The sequence below is a fragment of the Camellia sinensis genome, chromosome 13 (assembly GCF_055761805.1).
Source record: "Camellia sinensis isolate YWXY chromosome 13, ASM5576180v1, whole genome shotgun sequence".
NCBI lineage: Eukaryota > Viridiplantae > Streptophyta > Magnoliopsida > Ericales > Theaceae > Camellia > Camellia sinensis.
The window spans coordinates 57,330,227-57,353,042 of record NC_138973.1 but is presented as its reverse complement, the minus strand read 5'-3'; the positions used below and the strand labels follow the sequence as shown (position 1 = coordinate 57,353,042).

Here is a 22,816-nt window from a genome sequence, read left to right as displayed (position 1 = left end):
GAAAATGGTAGGAAGGAATGACATTAAATTGGGGGTGGTGCAAATTAAGCAGGTTAGCATCATATATACTTTGCATCATATACACTGTCAACGTTTATCTCGAGTCTACATTTTTTTCAAGAAAGACTAATAATTGTAAATTACCACCATATAAATGTTCGTTATGCAAATCATCAACATCGTGAAATGTGGAGTGGTGGATTAGGCCGCTTCATTTGGTTTACATTGAAACTTAACCACTAATCATTTGAAGTTTCAATGATTTTTTAAGGAAAAATAAACACAGCAGCGACTGTGATGTCTCCATTTAAAATGTATTATGACCTTATTTTTATAATCTAAACTGTCATTTTGTAGGGTTTGTTAAGCATTTCATGCCTACCAAAAATTATACTAATCAGATATCAACTACCATATGATCGATAACTAAAAAAATAAATAATAAGTTTTTCTATTGAGAAATAACATAAACAATATGCAATTCGATCATATAGTTATTAATATCCGATTAATATGATTTTTGGTAGGCATGAAGTACTTAACAAATTCTACAAAATGAACTGTTTGGATTATAAAAATAAGACTATAATACACCTCAAATAGAGGCACCACAGTTACTGCTGTGCTACCCCTTTTCCTTTTTTTTACCGCATTTGGCTCTGATTTTTAAGTTGCAGTGAAAAACTAAAATCATTGTACTACTATGAAAATTTCTTTAACACTCTAATACATCCTCCTAACTCAGATTACATAAACTTATCACTTGTCACTTATCAAAAAAAAAAAAATTTAACACGAAAAAAGACACTCCGTGGAGATATCGTAATTTCTGTGGATCTTGGCACTAGATAATTAGTTAGTGGTTAGATTTAACTCAATTCAATGAAAAGGACAAACCACTGGGGCAAGAGAGGAATGCACCAACTCCCAGTACAGAAGACAGTCTCGATCAAAGTACATCGCAGTCAATTTTACCATTTGAAAAATGGGCCGCTAGTCACGTCCCTAGAAATCGAGCGCTGGTCAATTATGTAGAAGGAATGTACATTTCCACTCCACCATCACCTCGGCAATATTAGTTATCAAAACTTGATGAGATACTTTTCTTGATATTTAAATATTAGATCTAAATATGAATCTCAACCATTGCTACCTACATTTTCTCACAAACTACACTTTATTCACGTTCATGTAAATTCAATTCATCTCATAATTTGTTCATCATAATCACATTAATCACATTCATTGCCTAGAACAATTTTCTACACATTATTATAATATTCTTGAAAATTTTCAATACAATACAATGGATAAACATTGTTACCATTTTTTGAAAGTTTCGCATTCCTTCCTATATACAACAGACAGAGTACACCTCCATGACTCGTATATGATCATTGAGCTATGCTAAGCCCAACATTGGGTGAAGAGACAATGGCGAAAACAACGGGGCGTTAAAGATACTGTTCGCATTTTGATCCCATACGGCGCTCCAATTTGACGGCGTTAATGGACAACTGGCTTCACTACTAATCACCGCCGACGCGTCAGATTCCGGTAACTTCTCCTTCTTCACCGACCTTTCCTCTGTTTGTTCTTCAGCCTCTCTCTGCCTCTTCGCGCCGCCGTTCTCCTCCGTGGCAGCGGCGGAGACGGAGGCGGAGGAGCGACGCCATTTTCCTACTTCGAGAGGGAAGTTGAGAATGGCTTTGCTCCCGCGCATCTTGAATGCGGCTCGATCGTAGGCCTTGGCAGCATCAATGGCGGTGTCGAATGTCCCTAACCAAACCCTAGACCCCCGCCGCTTCGGATCTCTGATCTCCGCCGCGGACTTCCCCCACGGCCTCTGCCGGACTCCCCTGTAGTGCCTAGTAAACGGTTTCTCTACGGAAACTGCTAACTTAGTCGGCTGCCCGAACTCCAACCACTCGAATTTCTTCACCGGAGCTAGGTCGATCTTCAACGACGGCTTGCGCTCGCTGAAACTCAACCTAGAACTGGACTGAATGTTCAAATTCACTGGTTTCGGCGTTGTAAGATCGATTATTTGAGGCTTCGACTCAAATCCAAAGAAATTTATTTGGTTTTGGTCAAAATTAATCGAATTATGGACAAAATCAAAACATTGAGTGTTGTTAACTTCGTTGGAATCCAGGTAATCAGAGATTACGATGGTAGAGTCACAGCTTGCAGTCTGTGAACAGAAGGAATAAGATTGAGAGCTTGAACCCTCAGTTTGAACACTGGTTGTAGAATCAAATGCTGTGAAAATCGAGTTGGTGTTGCGGAGGCTATTGACATCAAAGCTGTCAAGAGGAAAGAACTCGCCGACGAGGTGTTGTTCGATGAGTTCGAGAGTCGAGATTTCTACTGGTGTCGCCATTAATAAGTAATTAAGAGAGAAAAATGGATGAGTTTGTTTGAATTGAGAGGCACGCTTAATTAGGGTTGATGAGATGAGCGTGGAAGAGGAGAGTGTAAAGGTATTTATAGACGAAACGAATAATAATTAATGGCTACTCCAAAAGCGACCCCCTAACGTAAATTCTAGGATGGAAGAAAGAAGCGACCTTTTCCCAATTCAAAGGCAAAATGGGCGATGACTTGTAATTCAGGTGTGCTTTTTTTTATTTGGTCTTTCGCCGTTGATTCAATCGCCTTGGAGATATATTCCTCATCAAAGAGGACTATTCATAGTGCGTCTTCCATATTAAATACCTTTTAAAAAAAAAAAAAAAAAAAACATACTTACAATAATTTGTGTTTTCTAAATATATGTAGATAATTTGATATTTGATTTAATGGACGGACTAATTTAAGAAACCAAACCTTTGGAAGATTTGAAATTTGAAATCATTGAGTGAATACATATCAGACTCTAAGTCTTAACCAACAAACACAACAAGAAAATAGTTTAAATAACACGGAACTTTTTGCGACGGTATAGCCGTCGCAAAAAATGGTCTTTTGCGACAGCGTTTTCAAACCGTCTAAAAAAATAGTCTTTTTTGATAGCATTTTCAAACCGTCTCAAAAAATAGTCTTTTGCGACGGTGGTGACCCCGTCACTAATGCATATATCACAAAAAAAACATAAAACATTTGCGACGCCTGATGTACCGTCGCAAAATATTTTTTTTTGAGACTGGAACATTTACTGTCGCAAAAGCCTTGTTAAAACGACGTCGTTTTATTTGATAGGATTCATAATTTGTGACGGTTTAAGTACGCCGTCGCAAAAAGTAATGAAATTTTTCAATCGCGCTCATTTTAGCCTATTCGCGGTCATGTGTTTCTCCAAAATCCCCAAACCTTTTTGAACCAACCCAAAATCCCTAAAATCTCTAAAACCAAAATCCTCAAAAGCATCTGAACAAAAAACAAAAAATCCCCAAATCCATTTTGAAGCAAAATCCCCAAAGCCCTTGAGCCAAAATTCAACAACGGTGACGGATGACAACGGTGATCGACGACGGCTAGCAGCGAGGGAGCAGGGAAGCAGAGTCACGAAGCAGAGTTAGATGACCTAGGGTGAATCATGAACCAACCAGAGGCCTAGGATCAAAAGCGACAAAGATCATATTATATACATATATAATATGTATGTATAGTGATATACAGGGAGAGAAAGTGAAGAAACACGTAAACTAATATGGTTCGTGTATGCAACTGAAGAACACGATTCTTTTTCTTCTTCTTCTTCTTCTTCTTCTTCTTCTTCTTCTTCACTCTCCTCATTCCATTCACCATCGTTTTTCTTCGATTCGCAAATCGCTTCTATTCCGATCGAGTCTCTCTTCGTCTCTGCAAATGAAGAAAGAAGCTTCATCGATTTTATTGACCTCGGAAGGGCTCGAAGACGTTGATGAGTTCGTCGGGGTGAGCCTTTCTTTTCGCTTGTTTGGTTAGTGAGAAAATGTATATGATGAAACAAAATCAAATTTTTTGAATTTTTGTTTTTTTGAGTATTCGGCAGAGTTTCGTAAAAAAGCTGTGTTTTCATATTGTCAGACAAAGTGAGGGTTTATGTATTTTTTTTTTCATAGAGGAATTTGTGAATCTCTGTGTGATTTTTTTTGATTGAGAGTGTGTGGATTGAAATGCAGGCGAGCGAAGTCGGTTCATCCGTGACGTTTGAACGGTTTTGTCATGTGAATAGATCTCATGCAGATTGGGAACCTAGCTTTCCGAGAAAATCGCTTCGAAGAGGTGAAATTCTTACTCCTTTGGTTGTTTTTCCCTCATATTCCTGGTAGTTTTAGTTGTTATTTTTATTTTTGTTTTTTTGTCATTTTTTTGTACTTGAAAACTGAGTGGACAAGAGGAACTAGCTAGAAATTTACGGGTTTAATTTGGTTGTTTTAACAAGTTGTTGAATGTACTCTGCTTTTTTCCCCTTTTTTTTTCTTTTTTTGGTTTTTTCTTTTTTTTTTTTCTCAAAGAATCCTAATTAAGTTAAATTGGGAAGTATAATGGTCATTGTGAATTGACCGGGAAACTAGTGATAAGCATATACATAACAATTGAATTCTATATACATAATGTTGCCAGTCCAAATGGTGTAGAAAAAAGTTTAATTTGATGCATTGCTTCAATTTTTGGTTACAAGCCTATCAAATGCATCCAAATGGCTAGGATTCATGGGATGTGTCAAATTAAGCCTCCTTATGCCATTTGACGCCCTAGTATCCAACCGCAAATAATGTACATCAACATTGCCCTTTTCGCTACTTGCCCTTATGCAACTCAACGCCCTGTGATGGTCAACATATTGTCCACCTATACCTATCAAAAGTAAAATTTTCAGGACAAAAAGAAATGATGGTAGTTAGTACACTTGTTGTCTGATTCAACTAGCTTTGTAATGCACTCGTGATTCTAATTATTTGTCTTTTTATTTCCTATAATGAAAAAGCAACCAAACTCTGCTCATGAAGATTGTGATTTTTCTACTTGGATTAGATGCAGTTAGCGTAAGTGAAATAGAGGCTCTTTATGAACTATTTAAGAAGATTAGCAGTGTAGTAATTGATGACAGTTTAATCAACAAGGTTTGTCTATATCTTTGTGGAAAATTATTGTTGCATTTTTTAACATGTTAAGATGGTATGCCATTATAGTACTGCTCTTAATAACCATGAATTTGATGCTATTCTTTATATTTTCTAGTGTCAATGTGTTGTTACCCCTCCATAATCTAACTCTTGTTTCTTGAATGCTTTCTTTCTATATAATATTGCAGGAAGAGTTTCAATTGGCGTTATTTAAGACGAACAAAAAAGAGAGCCTGTTTGCTGATCGGGTATTTTATTTTTGACTACTGTGTGGGTGATTTTCCGACCACACTGCCCGCTTAGTAACCAGCTGGAGAGCACTGGCAGAATAGATGGCACCTGACTGACCTGTAACAGAAATATAAGAATCCCGCGGTGGTTTCGACCACCCGGGGGCACTCCGACGATCAAGTCAGTATATCTCTCAAAGATAAATCAAGTACTAAACTCACAAGCTTGAGTATCAAAAGCATACCTTAGACCCATGGGGGTGCCTCTCTTTTATAGCCAATACAATCCTAGTCCCAAAAGGAGCCTGGCCCTAATGGACTTAGGATTACTGCTAATCTGGGACTCCTAGTGGGATTAGGATAAACTCTCTAAGAGTCTTATCTTTACCCAAACTGAAGTCTTCTCCCAATCTAGGACTCTTGTCCATATCCAAGTTGAGTTCCATCTTCATTCTAGGACTCTTGTCCCTTATCCGCTTATCTCGGTTTTCGATATCTTCGGAGATAACCTCGGCCTTGCCGAGATCACTTCGGCATCACGACCAGGACACGTGGCACCTCGGCTGACACGTCGGCGTCACCTTGCCACGTGTTGGTATTCAGAAAATATATCCTCACAACTGCCCCCTAGGTTCTATTACCTCGGCATTCTGAGGTGATGGAACCTACACTGTTCGTTCACCTGTGCCTCTCTGTCCGAGATCAAACTCGCCGACCTCAAAGTTCCCTGGACTTTACTGTCCACTGGTGTCAAGAGTCAAGTTTCATGCTTTCCAAGCTGCTTGAAATCGTACCTTCTAGCCGAGATTCTGGTTCCATTAATTCGTAAACTCCAAGAGTTTTGCAACTGCTCCACTCACATTCTCTGGTGAGTTCCCGATTTCCAGTCACCTATTTGACTCCGACGATTTTCATATCGACGTTTATTTCACTTTGTAGGTTCATAAACTCTTTACTTGCTATTAAGCTCAATCTTTCATAACTCTTCTGATTTACTTTGAATCTGTTTATTTGCCATCTATGGCTTTCTGTTCTCGTCTGTCTTCAAGTTTTTGATTTCTTATTTGCTAAAATGCCTGGAACTGTTCTTTGTCATATTCGCTTTCTGTTGCGAGCATCATGTCTGGTTCATTACTTTTTTGTTCTTCACATACTTACTTAGTGCCTGTGCACTTGGCTTTATTCTTGAACTTTGTCATCTTCTTGACTATTTTTCTCTTTTTTCATTTAATCCTCTGGCTTCTTCTCTTTCTAGCTCTTTTGCTTAAATCCGTCATTTGTTCCAAGCTTTTAAGCTTCTGCAACTGTCTTCGTTTCTCTCCTCCGGTGAAGTTTTACGTCATTCTGTCAATGTCGTCAGACTTCGGCAATTCTCATCCCGGCCTCCCTTTTTCTGGTAAGTCACCGTTCCTCCTGTTTTTATTTCTTGTTGCTTTCCAAGAAGCTCTGCTTCATTGTTAATCACCATTGCTTGTTTTACCCATTATTTCCAAATCATCTTCTTGGCTACACACTGTTCACATATCTGTTGATTTCTGTCACTGTTCTTGGCTTGACACACCTGTGCAATCCTTTTGTCTTAATTTCCTGATAGCTTCATCACCATTTTTGATTTACGAATTACATTCTTGTTTCTGTTTTCTGTGTCTTTTCCCAGATTTTTTGCTTTCAATCGTTGCTTTCAAAACTTCGAGGTGCCAATCGCCAAGAAGAGCTTTGATCAAACTCTTCAGGAGGTTGATGCTGAGCTCGTGGCTGAGAAGGCTGCTGAGAAGTTCTTTCCAACTGTCTTCTGGGGGTGAGACATAACCTACCGCTGATGCCGAGTAGTTTGCTTCCTTCTTAAAATTGATGCCGAGGTAGCGGTAGAGAAGCTCCTCCAACTGACTGCCGAGGCTGAACCATTGTCGTCCGTCGAAGTAGATTAGTCCGACGTTCTTGCTTTCAGTCCCTAGTTTTTTAAGGTCTTCATTTTTGTACTTGCCAACTTTCTCAGCTCTTAACAAGCTAGTTGGTCATCTCGGTTGATCATATCTTGGAAACGTCTTTCAGTGTTATCTCGACTATACCAAACTTGTAAATTGCTACAAATTTCAACAAGTGGTAGACTTCATAATCTTCGGTTAACTCATTTTGTAATTTGTTCAAAAATTTCAACAAGTGTTAACATTCCTTGCTCCTTAATTATCATTCCTTCCCCCTACACCTTCTCCCTGGCCCCTAATGTGAACGCAAGTTGTACTTAGGATCACATTAGGGAAGTGGGCTTCATGTTGTAGTCACAGACCTGATGTGTTCTTCTTTCGCCGATGTACTAAAACTTCTGGTATTTAATTCACCCCCTTTAGACCCTCTTTCTCTTGGCCTTTGCAAACTATCATCGTTATTTCTTGAAGCATTTATTCCTTTTCACAATTCTGGTCACCATTTCTGGCGTGCACTTTAGTGGTTCTAATCAAAACGACGTTTGACTCCGGCGAATCTTTTGCCGACATTTAACTTTGCGCACTCTTTAACTTGTAAATTCGCTCAGAATTTCAACAAGTGTTAAGCATCATTCCGGTTTAACTTCGGTTAAGTATCATCTCAGTTTAACTTCAGTTAAACATCTCCTCAGTTTAACTTCGGTTAAACATCATCTCGGCTTAACTTCGGTTAAGCATCATCTCAGTTTTTGAAGTTTTTCTTCTTTTTTTTTTGTCGCTTGTACTCTTGTACCTTTTTGTTCTTTAGATAATGTAAACTCTGCATATGGCCGATGTGCCTCCTTGTTCTTCAATGTCTAATTCAACTTTCCTTCTCTGAATGAAGCGCTCTTCGTCGCCCTCCTAGACGAGGATTTTCTTCAGTGTCTCTTCACTCTTTTTGGCTGGCTCCTTGCCGACATCATCTAGGACCTCCATGTCCTCGTCTTCAATCTCTGCCTTCCCTGGTTCCCGAATGTTGCACGTAGTTTTCATTGCTGCCATGGAGCAATTCTTCGCCTGCAGTTGATCTCCTCTGACTTCTTCAATCCCATGTTCTGTGGGGAACCGCAATAGTTGATGCAACGTTGAGGGAACTGCCCCCATTGCATGCAACCATGGCCTTCCCAAGATGATGTTGTAAGGTGAAGGCGTGTCAATCACGACGAATTCTGTTTTGATCTTCTTCTAACTGCTCTTGCAAGATTCTATACTTAGAATATTGTGCATGCCTTTCATACTTTGCCTCCTTTGTGCAATCTTCTCGGGGTTACATACCTCGGGTATAATAGCTACAAAACTTTTACTTCGGCAAGATACTGACCTGCAAACTTTTCATAAATTCTAACAAGTGTGAAACATATACTACTCAATGTTAACTTTGCAAACTTTTTCTCAAGTTTCAACAAGTGTTTAAACGGTGATCTCGGTCTAGCCTACTTGTAAATTGCTACAAATTTCAACAAGGATTAACATAACAAGTGTTAAACAATAATCTATTTGTAAATTGCTACGAATTTCAACAAGTGTTTAAACAATATACTTAGCTTTTACCTCAACCTGTAAATTGCTGCAAATTTCAACAGATGATCACATGTCGGCTTAACATTATCTTGTAAATTGCTACAAATTTCAACAAGTGTTAAGCATCTTCTCTGGTTTAACCAACCTGTAGATTGCTACAAGTGTGCAGACTATAACCTCGGCTTCACTTCGACTTGTAAATTGCTACAAATTTCAACAAGTGAAGAGAAACAGTAATCTCGGCTTAACTCCAACTTGTAAATTGCTACAAATTTCAACAAGTGAAGATAAGGAATCAGCTTAATTCCAACTTGTAAATTGCTACAAATTTCAACAAGTGAATTAAGGAATCAGCTTGACTCCAACTTGTAAATTGCTACAAATTTCAACAAGTGAAGACAAGGAATCAGCTTGACTCCAACTTGTAAATTGCTACAAATTTCAACAAGTGGAGACAAGGAATCATCTCGGCTTAATTTCAATTAAGCATCATCTCAGCTTAACTTCGGTTAAGCATCGTCTCGGCTTAACTTCGGTTAAGCATTATCTCGGTTTAACTTCGGTTAAACATCATCTTCGGCTTAACTTCGGTTAAGCATTATCTCGGCTTAACTTCGGTTAAGCATCGTCTCGGTTTAACTTCGGTTAAACATCATCTGGGCTTAACTTCGGCTAAGCATCATATTGGTTTAACCAACTTGTAAATTGCTACAAATTTCAACAAGTGGTAACCGCATTCTTCTTCTCTTTGCCCCCAATGTGAACTTAAAATCCACTTGGGTTCTCATCATGTAGCTTCGACCTTGTCGCCGAGGTTGATTCAGGCCGAGGTTGTCGGCCTTGGTTTCTCTATTGATCTTACTTGGCTCCAACCTGAGTTTGATTTTCGGCCTCGCATCGGCGAGCCGTTTCTCTTTTCTTGTTCCGATGCCTTTGTTCCCGACATGTTCTCCTCGGCCCTAGCATACTTCTCAATTCTGGCCAACTTTAGTCTGATCTTGTGTGTTTCCTTTTTATCTTCTGGGATCTGAGATCTGCTCATTGTGCTCTTCTCTTCTCGGACTCAGGTGCCGAGATCTTATCTTCTAGAATCTTGGATTTGCTCACTTAGGTTGAACTCTCGTCTTCTCGAGCCTACTTATCTAGGCTGAGATCATGTCTTCTGGGATCCGGGATCCAGGATCTGGAATCCGGGATTTGTTCACTCAGGATGAGTTCTTCTATACTTGAATGTTATCTTCTTGGGAGCGCTCATGCCCCCTGTCTTTGCATCCCTTCTAGAAGGGTCTTCGTTCCTCCGCAGGTATCTATCCTTTCATACCTGGAGGTCGTCTTCGTTGCTTCGATCTGTTGTCTTTGGTGCGTCACCTTCCTGGCCGGCTTCTTTCACTCCGTGACTCTAGTCACGAGTGTCTATGTTGCTATTGTCCCCTTCAACGTCGAGATCAATAGGTCTTCTACTCCCAGCAGGAGCGTAGTCTCTAATCTAGTCATTCTGTTCGTCATTGGCCATCTATTCTTCTTTCTTTCCCACAGACGGCGCCAAATTGTGTGGGTGATTTTCCGACCACACTGCCCGCTTAGTAACCAGCTGGAGAGCACTGGCAGAATAGATGGCACCTGACTGACCTGTAACAGAAATATAAGAATCCCGCGGTGGTTTCGACCACCCGGGGGCACTCCGACGATCAAGTCAGTATATCTCTCAAAGATAAATCAAGTACTAAACTCACAAGCTTGAGTATCAAAAGCATACCTTAAACCCATGGGGGTGCCTCTCTTTTATAGCCAATACAATCCTAGTCCCAAAAGGAGCCTGGCCCTAATGGACTTAGGATTACTGCTAATCTGGGACTCCTAGTGGGATTAGGATAAACTCTCTAAGAGTCTTATCTTTACCCAAACTGAAGTCTTCTCCCAATCTAGGACTCTTGTCCATATCCAAGTTGAGTTCCATCTTCACTCTAGGACTCTTGTCCCTTATCCGCTTATCTCGGTTTTCGATATCTTCGGAGATAACCTCGGCCTTGCCGAGATCACTTCGGCATCACGACCAGGACACGTGGCACCTCGGCTGACACGTCGGCGTCACCTTGCCACGTGTTGGTATTCAGAAAATATATCCTCACAACTGCCCCCTAGGTTCTATTACCTCGGCATTCTGAGGTGATGGAACCTACACTGTTCGTTCACCTGTGCCTCTCTGTCCGAGATCAAACTCGCCGACCTCAAAGTTCCCTGGACTTTACTGTCCACTGGTGTCAAGAGTCAAGTTTCATGCTTTCCAAGCTGCTTGAAATCGCACCTCCTAGCCGAGGTTCTGGTTCCATTAATTCGTAAACTCCAAGAGCTTTGCAACTGCTCCACTCACACTCTCTGGTGAGTTCCCGATTTTCAGTCATCTATTTGACTCCGGCGATTTTCATATCGGCGTTCATTTCACTTGGTAAGTTCATAAACTCTTTACTTGCTATTAAGCTCAATCTTTCATAACTCTTCTGATTTACTTTGAATCTGTTTATTTGCCATCTGTGGCCTTCTGTTCTCATCTGTCTTTTTGATTTCTTATTGCTAAAATGCCTGAAACTGTTCTTTGTCATATCCGCTTTCTGTTGCTAGCATCATGTCTGGTTCATTACTTTCTTGTTCTTCACATACTTACTTAGTGCCTGTGCACTTGGCTTTATTCTTGAACTTTGCCGTCTTCTTGACTATTTTTCTCTTTTCTCATTTAATCCTCTGGCTTCTTCTCTTTCTAGCTCTTTTGCTTAAATCCGTCATTTGTTCCAAGCTTTCAAGCTTCTTCAACTGTCTTCGTTTCTCTCCTCCGGTGAAGCTTTACGTCATTCTGTCATTGTCGTCAGACTTCGGCAATTCTCATTTCGGCTTCCCTCTTTCTGGTAAGCCACTGTTTCTCTCCTCCGGTGAAGCTTTACGTCATTCTGTCTTGTTTCTTGAATGCTTTCTTTCTATATAATATTGCAGGAAGAGTTTCAATTGGCGTTATTTAAGACGAACAAAAAAGAGAGCCTGTTTGCTGATCGGGTATTTTATTTTTGACTACTATTATTCTTGTTGCTCTTGTTAATGCTCACCTTAACTAGACATTCTCTTAAACTAGTTTTCATGTGTTCTTTTTCTTGCACTGCATTTTTTAGAGCACCATGAATTATGAACTTTTCCATACACAGACTTTGTTAGTGATAAAAAAAACAAAAGCATGCATATTATATATGTAGGTATAAGCACAGTCATATATAGATGCATGTTTATTTGTGTGTTTGTGCCTATTTTAAAAGCTGCAGACTAGGAATATAGAAATATTTGTGTATTTCTGTGTTGAAAGTGAATTATGTTGGAATCACTCATCATTATGTTGATATATAGTTTATAGATGCTTCAAAACAAATATGCTAAATCTTCTAAAGCTATTCTCATCCTAATTTTTTAATAATTTCAGGTATTTGACTTGTTTGACACAAAACATAATGGCATCCTAGGCTTTGAAGAATTTGCCCGCGCACTCTCTGTATTTCATCCGAATGCCCCTATTGATGATAAGATTGAGTGTATGCTAGAATGCTCTATAATATTGCTATGATGGTGGGAATTTTTGTTATAGTTGATGTTAGGTTTTTATTCTTGGCAACCCCGTTTGACAAAATTCCTTTGAGTTATAATTTTATTCGCTCTTTTTTATTTCAGTGAGGCTATGAGTTTATTAGATGCGAATCCAATCCGAATTGTGACGTTCAGAGAAGTTTGTGATGTTAATGCTTTCGAGATTGCCACTTCGCTGATTATTACGAGGGTCGAGTTGCCCGGTCAGCTCGCGGCCGAAGCAAAATGCAAAATTGCATTCAAAATTGCATGTCCGTCGTTGCTCGCTCGAGCCAAGGAATTCTCGCTCGAGCTAGGGCTTGCTCGCTCGAGCCAAGGAATGCGCGCTCGAGCCAAGATTGCGTCCATACAAAAACCTGAAAGAGTGTATTACTCGCTCGAGCCAAGGATCCGTCGCTCGAGCCAAGGCACTAGTAGAAATCATGAAAAATACACTCCTCGCTCGAGCCAGCAAATCTTCGCTCGAGCGAGCCTCAGAATCCGGATTTCTCAAGGAGTTTGTTTTCTTCCCAATCTTGGATTACTTTTGGTTCTCTATAAATACTTGGTTTTCTCCCAAAACTAGGTGATTGATTGAAGTCCTCCAGATCTTCTTTTTGGTTCTTAAGGTTTATATCTGGGGATATTTTGTTTGTTTTCTTTGATGTTTTTATTGAGTCTTCAACTCATGATTTAAAGAGAGTACATCAAAGGTTTGTTTGTTATACACAAAAGAGAGAGTTATTCTTCAGTTGTAGATTCTGAAGAATTCGAGCCTGAAGCTTTGTTGGAATCCGGAGTGGCTCATCAGAAAGACAATTCCGTGGTGAATATGGGGTTGGAAGAGGCACATAGAGGTTGGTTCAATTAGGCGTTGTGGATTCGCTAGGTAATTGAGAGTATACCTGTGTAATTCCTTTAAATCTTCTTAGTGGATTGTTCTTGTGGCTGTTGCCCGTGGTTTTTTGATCATAGTTGGAGGTGTCCAATTGTGGTTTTTTCCACGTTAAATCGTTGTGTCTCTTTGTCTTGATTGTTTGATTGGGATTGTTATATTCTGCTTAAAATTGATACATAATCACAAATCAACATCTAGGGGATTTCTAGATTTTTCAGTTGATTTAGTCTGAAATTTCTACTTTGCATTTTCATTACACCAATAATTTTGTGTTGCAGTTTCGTTTCAATTGTACGATCTCAAGCAGCAAGGTTTTATTGAGAGGCAAGAGGTAACTACTTGCATTTTCATGAACTGTTTTGAGACCTAAATTAATTAAATTTGGACTTTCCATAGGCTGTGATGGCTTCCATTATTTTCACTTTTCTGTTTTTCACTGGTCTTAATTAATACTCTATGATCACTGAAATCTACTCTATTGTTTTCTTATTTGGTCTAGTGAATTATATAAATTGCTAATAGATACCAATATCTTATCCCATGAAAAATCCATAAACCGTGACTTGACTTGAGAGGCGTTGCAGAAAAAAGTTTGTTTTGCTGTTTAAGTTTCAGTAACTTTTCCATGTGCTAAGACACAATGTGTTTTTTTTCCACGGAGCACAATTCACATAGGGACAATACGTACACAGAAAAATATCAACCAAGGTAAGAAACTATAAAGCCAAAATATGAACTACCATTGTTGGGTGGGAACATATTCTCAAACGTTCTTCTAAGCTGTATTTCTTTATTATTGGGTTGGAACCTTAAAAACAATGTAGGAACTGTAGGTTGAATGGATAAAATGATCGTTGTATTTTTACTAGTTGTTTTGTTGAAAGTTTACTTTGCAACAAAGATTAAATGAAATAGAAAAGGTGTACAAGAGGAAAATAATTCAGAGAAGGCATCAGACCATTATGGACCTAGTGGGTGTCGACTTTTTATGTTGGCCAATAATTTGAGTGACATAGAATAAACATACGTCACTCTCATGTGAGTGATTTTGCGCTAGAGCAATTCTTGTTTGAGCTAAGCCAATGGAAAGGAATTATAGTTCGCCAATATACTTCGGTGTTGGGCATACTATGGTTGAATACTAGATGTTAAGGCATTTGGTTTAATGATTTTCCTCTTTGTTCCCTTTTCGTAGATTTAGCCTTCAATAAGAAAGATGTGACACAGTATAGTTCATGTTATTTGTCTTTAATATCTGTCATATTTTTTTCAGTGTTTTAGATTTTTAATCGACTTCCGAAATGTAAGTGAAGCAAATGGTAGTGGTAACTCTTGCAGAATCTGGTATGAACCTTTCAGATGATGTTATAAAGAGCATCATTGACAAGGTGCTCCCTCAACCTGAGTTAATTAAAGTAACATCTATTTATCATATATATGACTTTAATTAGCTCTAGGCATCCATATCTAATGTAATAGTATGTGCCTTGTTTTCCTCATCCTTATCCTTTTCATTTTTAATTTAATTTAATTTTTTCTATCTTGGTTCTTTTCTCCTACGAGTCATACGAATTCAAATTTATTTTGTTACGCTCTTTGTACACTCTGTTTCTAAAATCAAGCAGTTAAACTAGGGTGTAATGTTCTATAAGGAGGTAGTTTACTCTAAAAGTGCTTTATTCATCTTCTATCATTCTTTCTTTTTTGTTGTTTTGTTTGTTTGTTTGGTTTCCCCAACCCCCCCCCCCCAAACAAAAAGCCAACTAGTAGTTAATAGAAATATTTTATGTTGCATTTCTCTTGTTAAACCTACTTTTTGAGGATTAAATTGCCAATTGAAGCTCCCATGGTTTTACAATCATCACCTTACATAACTAGATGTGGCATTTTTCAAGCAACCTACCAATGGCAATATGAATAGTCAAATATGAGTCATGCATAAAATAACGAGTGCTAGTTTCTGATATTTAATTTCGGGGAAATTGCATTTTAGTGGGAACAACTCAAAATTGGGGTAACCACTGGTTCAGTCCAGTGGTTTTTACCTTGGCCTACTAACCTTAAGGTTATGGGTTCAAGTCTGAGGACAAAAACTTTGTGCATTTATGCCAAATGTTAGGCGTACACCCAATCTAACTACTCCCAAACACCCATTCATGTTTTTGTTTTGTAGGAAACTGTAGACGTCCCCGAACGTCCCGGGAGGGAATCCCCCCCCCCCCCCGGTTTTGTTCATTTGGGCTCGCTACAATTTGGACTCAAAAGTCACGGTCCTGTATCTAATCTCGCAGAGTGCAATGCAAGACCGATGAATAATCAAAGAGTCCATATCCGGTAAATCGTTTTTTGAAATTTTTTTTTTTTTTTTTAAAGAAGTGCCAAACATGGACTGCTTTGCCAGATATAGAGTCGCCACCTAAATATTTTGTTTTGGGGAATTTAGGAAACCCTGACTCGTTTGCCTAAGGCCACGTGTCCGTCATCACCAAAGTTGCCTCGGCTCGGGAACTTGGGTACGATTGAGGAAGGTCACTTCGTAAGCACCCCCACTCGCCCGATCAAAGATCGGCCTCTACTAACCATGATATCTAGTTTTGAAAACATTATGCGTTCTTATTACGGGTATTAGCCTAGATTTACTATGTGATGCGCACAACATTCAAGTATAGATTTGATCGCCCGAATTGGAGCAAAACATTTTATGTTTGTTTTTGAAAGCGGTTTGCTACTCGCAAGTAGGCTTAAAATGCAGATTTTGCCACCATCGGGTGGGCTTAGAAGACATGATGATTTGCCACTCTCAAGTGGGCTTTAAACTCGCAGTCAACGCATTATTCCAATTCAGATAATCCAACTTTCACCCACAGGTATTCAGACAGTTATATCACATAAGCAGTTAGCCTCATGGTAAACATGCTATCATGGCAGTCACTCACACACATGCAAGGATGCTAAAGCATAAAACTTACCGAGTACTCCAAGCCAAAACAAAAGCTATGTTAGAAATCCATGCATTATCCTAGCTATACAAAAATGCCTAATGCAACACATGCAAAATGCAACTAAAATAGGCTCGGCTATTCTACAATGACATATGAAATGTAGCAACTGACACACGTATTCAACTCGAAATTGAAAAACAGTGCAGTTAGTATGATGCGCCGAGGCCGGTGCATGCAAGACAGATGAATGAATGCAAACATGCTATCATAAGTATGCTAATTGAAATGTGCCCTAAACTGACCATCATAAGCTGGTAAATAAAAGGGAGAAAGACGTGGGGTTGGAAGACATACATCACACACACGCACACTTATTACAATTGTGCCCTCGCTCGGAGGGTCCGAATGAATATTACATAACCAAAATAAATAACGAATTATTACACAACACTAATTACTTAACAAATGAACTAGGTAAGCAGAGTAAACTAGCATACAAACTAAATACAATGGACTGCCTCAGCTCTGTTTCGGATGGCAAAGGGTGTATGCATGCTCGAGTCGCATTGTCGGTAAATTCCATCGCGATGCCTCGCCTCGCCTTTGTTTGCAATTGATTTCAGAAACTTGCACAAAGCTCCAGAAGGCTGAAACTCCACTCTGGGAAGCTGTGGGAGGGCCACCGACTAGCTATTGGGCTTGGAGACCACCCATCGACCAGTTTATATGGGAAAAACCCGAAGGGGTAGTCGGCCTGCCAGAAAAGCTGGTCGGCCGACCAGTTCCTGCCTCCAGTTTCTGGTTTTTCTGCAACAAAGGCAAGAGAAAGAGAAAGCAAGGCATTAGCAACACATGTGTGCACGACCACTCTCCCTGTCATTGCACAAGCTCTAGGGAGTGTGGTCCTCGATCCTCATGCCACCAATCACGCTTCTCGAGACATGATGGCCGAGGAATCGAATTGCACAACTCGATGTGAAATGAATGCACATATGAACGCAACAAGGCCTAAACTCCATCATGGATAACCCGGAGCATCGGCGACCGGGAATCGAGGCACGTTGCGTCACTTAGTGTACGAAACGTCCCTCATTTCCCGTGTTTGGACTAAACCTTACTTCAAACACAATGCAATATGCATGATATGCACGAATGCAATTCTAACATGCAATCCTAGATGCAATGCCACTAAATGACATAAACATGCAAGGGATGAAAATGCAAACATACACCTAGCATATACAATGCTAACACTACATGGCATGCATAATGCTCATGAACTAAATGCGACTAACAACCTATGGCATACCCAATGCTACTAACAACCTAGCATACACAATGCGAGGAATGACATGGCATACACAATGCTAACAACATAACATGCACAACACATTGCAACATGGCATACACAATGCAAGGTGGACTTAAACCAATATGAGTGGACCTCAGCCACACTCCAATCAGTGGCCATATGATGGAAATGAGACAGCCGAAACACATGCAAACATGCACGATGCAAGGGACCGATCCTAAGGCATCAAATGTCACTCTACCAAAGCATAGCAAGGGATGAAACATGACATGGAATAGCATAAATTACAGCTCTAAAACAGCATGAAATATGGTCCTGAAACATGCAAATATGGCACACAATGCAAGCTAGGGGGCCTGGGTACCGAAATTAGTGAAGTGCGTTACACTAGAGGTACCCAAAGCAATGCACCAAAGGCAAAACCAACCCCAAAAAGACCCTAGGCAGGTCTGAAATAGTGGGAAATTGACCTAAAATGATGACTCGGAATGCAACGAAATGGAGTTTATTCAATGGTCGGTAAATGGGGTATACAAGCCCGACTCTCAAGCGCATTTAAAGAGATAAAAACATGGCAACATGGTATTCAAACAAGCTTTGAAATGTGATGAATAATAGGCTCAAAACATGAACACACCTCAGTATATGCATGGAATAGATCTCAAAACTCAAAGCTAAGCATGGACCTTGAACTACAAGCATGCAAAACTAACATCGTTCAACCACAAGACCCAAAAACAGAGCTAGGGTAGTCCAAAATAAGCACATTATCAGTCTAAGGCATGGCCAAAATATGCTAGAATCAATAACCTATAAAGCATGAAAAGAAAGCTAGTGAACCATGAGTTGTTCTACAATTATATGAAACATATGAAGGCTCACCCAACCAGCCAAAAACAGAAGTATTTCATGCCAAAATATGCCCAAATAACCACTGAAACTCAGTCAACACATGCAAGAATGATGAGCCCCTTTGGAAAGCCATGCAAGGGGTTGTTCTACACATACATGGTAGACAAACAAAAGGGAAAAACCACCTCTGGAAATAAGTTATGACAGCCCTAAAACTCACCAAAAAAGCCCTGAAATGAGTCAATGAAGCATGTAATGAAAGGCCCCTTTGAAAGGCCTTGAATGGAATTGTTCTACACATGCATTATAGACACAAAATATGGCCAAAAGGGCTCCAAATAGAGTCAATGCAGACCTTAAAACTCACCAAATAGGGCCTGAAATATGACTTTGCAACATGCAAAATGGAGCTCCTTTGGAAGGCCAAAAGGGCCAACTAACAAGACAAGGAGAGAGAGGGTCGCCCCCCTCTGATTTTAGGGCTCAAAGACATATCTAAGCCACTAAAAATCCACTGGATTTCAGTGGCTAAAAGGCCAAACCAAGACCAATGTAAATGCTCTAATGCATAGCCCTAAACATGAGGGAATGAAGCATACAAAGGGGAAGGTGACCCCAAACAAAAAAGTGATCTTAAGTAAACATGTTTATAAGCTCAAAAGGAAACTTTTTTAAGTTTATGATAAATCTCAAAAATTCTCACAAGTAGGGCTAAACAATGAAGCAAAATAATGCTCAAAAAGGGGAAAAGTGGCTACCCTTGAAGACCAGCAGAAACCAACAGCCTCTGGACCCAAAAACCCAACCTTGAACCTCTAAAAATACCCTCCAAGGACCTTAGGTTGATGATGGAGGTGTTAAGCTATGAGAGGTGGTGTAAAGGGACCAAGAACCAAGCAATTTAGAGCTCAAAAGAGAGAGATATAAAGAGAGATATATTGTTTAGCCTTAGCAATTTTCTGAACCAGCACAAAAGAGGGAGAGGCTCTCCTATATAGACAAAGAGGTCTAAAGCTTCTCTTGGAAGCTAAAAACAACTTTGAAGATCCTCCATACACGTGGTGTATGGAGGATGCTGCAAATGGCTCCCAACTGGCACAACTGGAACACACTCAGACAGACAAAACAGAGGGTAGCTGGACGACCAGTTCAAAAGGGTCAAGGTCGTCGGCCACCCCCAAGGATGAAGCCCCAGAAGTTAGCTTTCCAATTCCGCAAACCTTGCATTAAAATTCCTCCTGTGCAAAAAGTTATGCCAGTTTTGGTGAAGCTACGCAGATTCGGTCCAATCGGATTGATGCCCTACTTCAACCAACCATGTCTCCCCCACCCGGACTTGGCTTTAGGAGATTCTTGAGTACAAAATGAAGCCCCGGAAGTAATCTTTCCAACGGTGGTGGCTTCATATCTTAAATCCAATTACGCAAATGAATAAGCCCGATTTAACGATGACCGCTCGACTCTCTCTTAGCGATTCATGTCCACCTCTTTCTTCAACTTGGTTCTTTCCCTCTTCTCCAATTTTCCTCAAATCCAATCCCCTAAACAAGGTGTTTTGAAAGATTTTTCAAAGATTTCATCTCTTGTTCATTCATTTCCACTTTGTCCTCGCTCGGTTTATCGAAAAGCACAACATTTAACGAAATGCGAACGTCGGAACATCGTAGGAACTTTATTTTCAAAATATTTTGAAAGAGAGGGTTTTAAGGTCTAAATACTATTCAAAATAGCTTTGGTCCAAAATGGGGTGTAAGGTTGGGATTTGATTCTCCTCTTGCCGAAGAAATGTGAACCTTTGCCCTGCACAACTTTCTCCACCAAGTAAACCATCAGTAGTGCCCAAGTCTTAAAGGCTATCAAAAATGGGGTGTCTACAGAAACCAAAATAAAACTTTAGTGGAATACTGAAATCCCAATCAATTTTTTGATACCGGTTAAGAATATTCTACAATGCTTATTTCTATTTGTTTCTTTCTTTGTTACCGCAAATTTGTTCATAGACCTCAATTATTTAATTATTGAGAATATATTAACATTTATATCGGTTTTTATTTTTGTTTCCAAACATTTTACAAATATTTTTCCATGTATATTTTGAAATGAAACAGAGTCCAAACATAATTATTATATTTTTTTATAAATAAATAAAAAACACTAGTATGAAACGTAATGTTCAAGTTTCAAACACCAGAAACAAAACTTTGGCTCTTCATAAATTTGTTGTGTTGTTGACAGTTAAGAATTCAGGAATAGGCATATGAATGCTTTTGAAATTAATATGTTGTTGTCATGTGAATAGCAATACTGTACAAAATGTACAAATTACAGTGCAATGGATCAGTTGTCATAAGATGAGAAAACAAATCAAATAAGGTGAACTTTCAGGATCTATATCAATGTAAGAGATTTAGCCTAATAATCCACCAGATAAGAAAATCCAAACCTGAAGAAGATAGACAGAGATGGGAAGCAATCTATTCATGATCTAATTTTTGCCAACCCATATCTCACTTTGTTAAAAGAAATTATTATAAATTGTGACATGTAAGGACATAATGTTCTTTCTTCAAAACAATCAGTTTTAATGCCATCAGAGTCGTGAGTCAAAAATAAATAAATAAATATTCTTAGAACCTTTGGCTGCAACAAAAGTATGAATCCTTATTCTGCCAATTTTGTATATATATAGTAGTTAATTTTTTATGTTTTTCTGTAATTAAAATATTAACACAATTATATTGTCATTAATTATTTTTATTTGTTATTTTCAGATATTTCCGGAGTAGCAGTTTGCTTCTTGTGGAATGCAGGCGTGTAAAGATTAAAATATTAACCCACGGAAGAATCATGACGAAAACTTTTGTTTTTAATTTACGTTATTTAGATTTGTGAACAACATTATGTATGTATTATGCAACATTATGTATTGAGATAATTTGCTGATGTATTGTTATGAATGGAAGAATATTATAATTATGGATGAATTTTTATTTATATACTGGACTTTTTATATTATTAAGTAATTATTGATTTTTTTTTTAGTTATTTTTCATTTAATACAGGTCATTTTCATATTTTTAATAATTTTATTACAGTTTTTTTTTTTTTTTTTTTTTGAGACGGCAGCACACACACCGTCCCAAAAAGAAAAATAGAACCATGGTTTTTTGCGACGACAGTAATGCTGTCGCAAAAGATAGGGCATTTGGTTGAAAATGAAGATTTTTAGCGACGGTGTTATTTGTCGTCGCCAATAGTACTTTTAGCGACGGTATTTGTGCCGTCGCAAATAAACCTTTAGCGACGGTATTTGTGCCGTCGCAAATAACTCTTTTAGTGACGACAACACAGTGCCGTCTCAAAAAAACTCAGATTTTCACGCGTTAATGACGACAACATTTTTCCGTCGTCAAAAGGCATCTTTGCCGTCGCCTTTTTTTTGCGACGGCGTTATACCGTTGCAAAAACCCTTTTGCAACCCCCTTTGTTGCGACCCCCCACTTGCCGTCGCAAAAGGCCAGTTACCGTCACAAAAAACCTTTTGAGACGGCGTTTTGGCTATTTGCGACAGCATTTTACCGTCGCAAAAAAGTAATTTTCTTGCAGTGAGACCAATTTTTTGTGATTTGTGATTCAAAAATATGTTATGTATCTTTATAATAATGTTACATATTTTGTGGTTCAAATATGTTTCAATGAAAGAATGTATAACATTATCTCAAAATGCATAATTCAATTTTAAATTATAAATTCATGTAATTCTATTAAAAAATTACGTAATATTATCACCAAAATGTATAATATGTACTATACAAATGTATAGCTAGGTACATATGATATATCACTGTGTACCAAAGATTTTTCGTTTCTGTGATAGAATTATGACACTGAGTTATACTATTGATTTGATAAGAAGAAAGATTCAATGTATAATATAATTAGTATGAGAATGAATTATATCATGCAATAACTAGATAAGATAAATGGTTGGATAGATAGAGTGAGATTATGAGGTTTGGTCAAGATATGATAAAAATATATGATTATTTTTTAAAGTTGGATAAAGGAAATTGGTGACTTTTATCACAAAAGTGACATGATACACACATCAAAAAATTTGTAATTTTCATCACAAAAAACTTATTTTTGTTAAATATGTCATTTTTATGGGTGCATGTAGTCTTTTCTTACAAATAAAATAAAATATAATGAAATAAAATAAAATAAATACATAAAATGAAGCACACAGATGCAAGAGGAAAAGGAGAGAGGAAGATATGAATAAGTCAGGTAGAGTGAAGAAAAATAGTTCTTGACTTTGACCTTTAGGGTTGGGAGATTTAAAATTTGGTCAACTTGTCTCGTGTTTGAGATCAAGATAAGACCGTTTAGTCTGACTCATGGGCCCATTTTTGGGCTCTATTTTGATAATCCAATCTG

General features: G+C 38.6%; 2 protein-coding genes across 3 annotated transcripts; one reads left to right on the top strand and one right to left on the bottom strand.

Annotated features, from left to right (window-relative positions):
• Window positions 1–1,192: 1,192 nt before the first annotated feature.
• LOC114271716 (ethylene-responsive transcription factor 5) lies at window positions 1,193–2,731 on the bottom strand. Its single transcript, XM_028213334.2, has one exon. It carries the CDS (start codon window positions 2,381–2,383, stop codon window positions 1,403–1,405), a length of 981 nt encoding a protein of 326 aa, XP_028069135.2. The 5' UTR covers window positions 2,384–2,731; the 3' UTR covers window positions 1,193–1,402.
• A 551-nt stretch (window positions 2,732–3,282) lies between these two features.
• Window positions 3,283–21,352, top strand: LOC114271687 (calcineurin B-like protein 2). Of its 2 annotated transcripts, none has more exons than XM_082902276.1 (7): window positions 3,283–3,879; window positions 4,107–4,209; window positions 4,969–5,051; window positions 11,758–11,817; window positions 12,233–12,341; window positions 13,549–13,601; window positions 21,148–21,352. In XM_082902276.1, exons 1-7 carry the CDS (start codon window positions 3,664–3,666, stop codon window positions 21,160–21,162), a joined length of 639 nt encoding a protein of 212 aa, XP_082758402.1. In that variant the 5' UTR covers window positions 3,283–3,663; the 3' UTR covers window positions 21,163–21,352. The 2 variants fall into 2 exon arrangements, with proteins under 2 accessions (XP_082758402.1, XP_082758401.1); XM_082902275.1 differs by having other exon boundaries at window positions 4,963–5,051.
• The last annotated feature ends 1,464 nt before the right edge of the window (window positions 21,353–22,816 follow it).

Excerpts from the sequence above, each read along its gene's own strand:
- LOC114271716 (XM_028213334.2), bottom strand. The coding sequence starts at position 2,383 with ATGGCGACACCAGTAGAAATCTCGACTCTCGAACTCATCGAACAACAC.
- LOC114271687 (XM_082902275.1), top strand. The coding sequence starts at position 3,664 with ATGCAACTGAAGAACACGATTCTTTTTCTTCTTCTTCTTCTTCTTCTT. Across the intron at positions 4,210-4,962 it reads GAGAAAATCGCTTCGAAGAG|ATGCAGTTAGCGTAAGTGAA; the intron begins GTGAAATTCTTA and ends TACTTGGATTAG. Across the intron at positions 12,342-13,548 it reads TATTGATGATAAGATTGAGT|TTTCGTTTCAATTGTACGAT; the intron begins GTATGCTAGAAT and ends TTTGTGTTGCAG.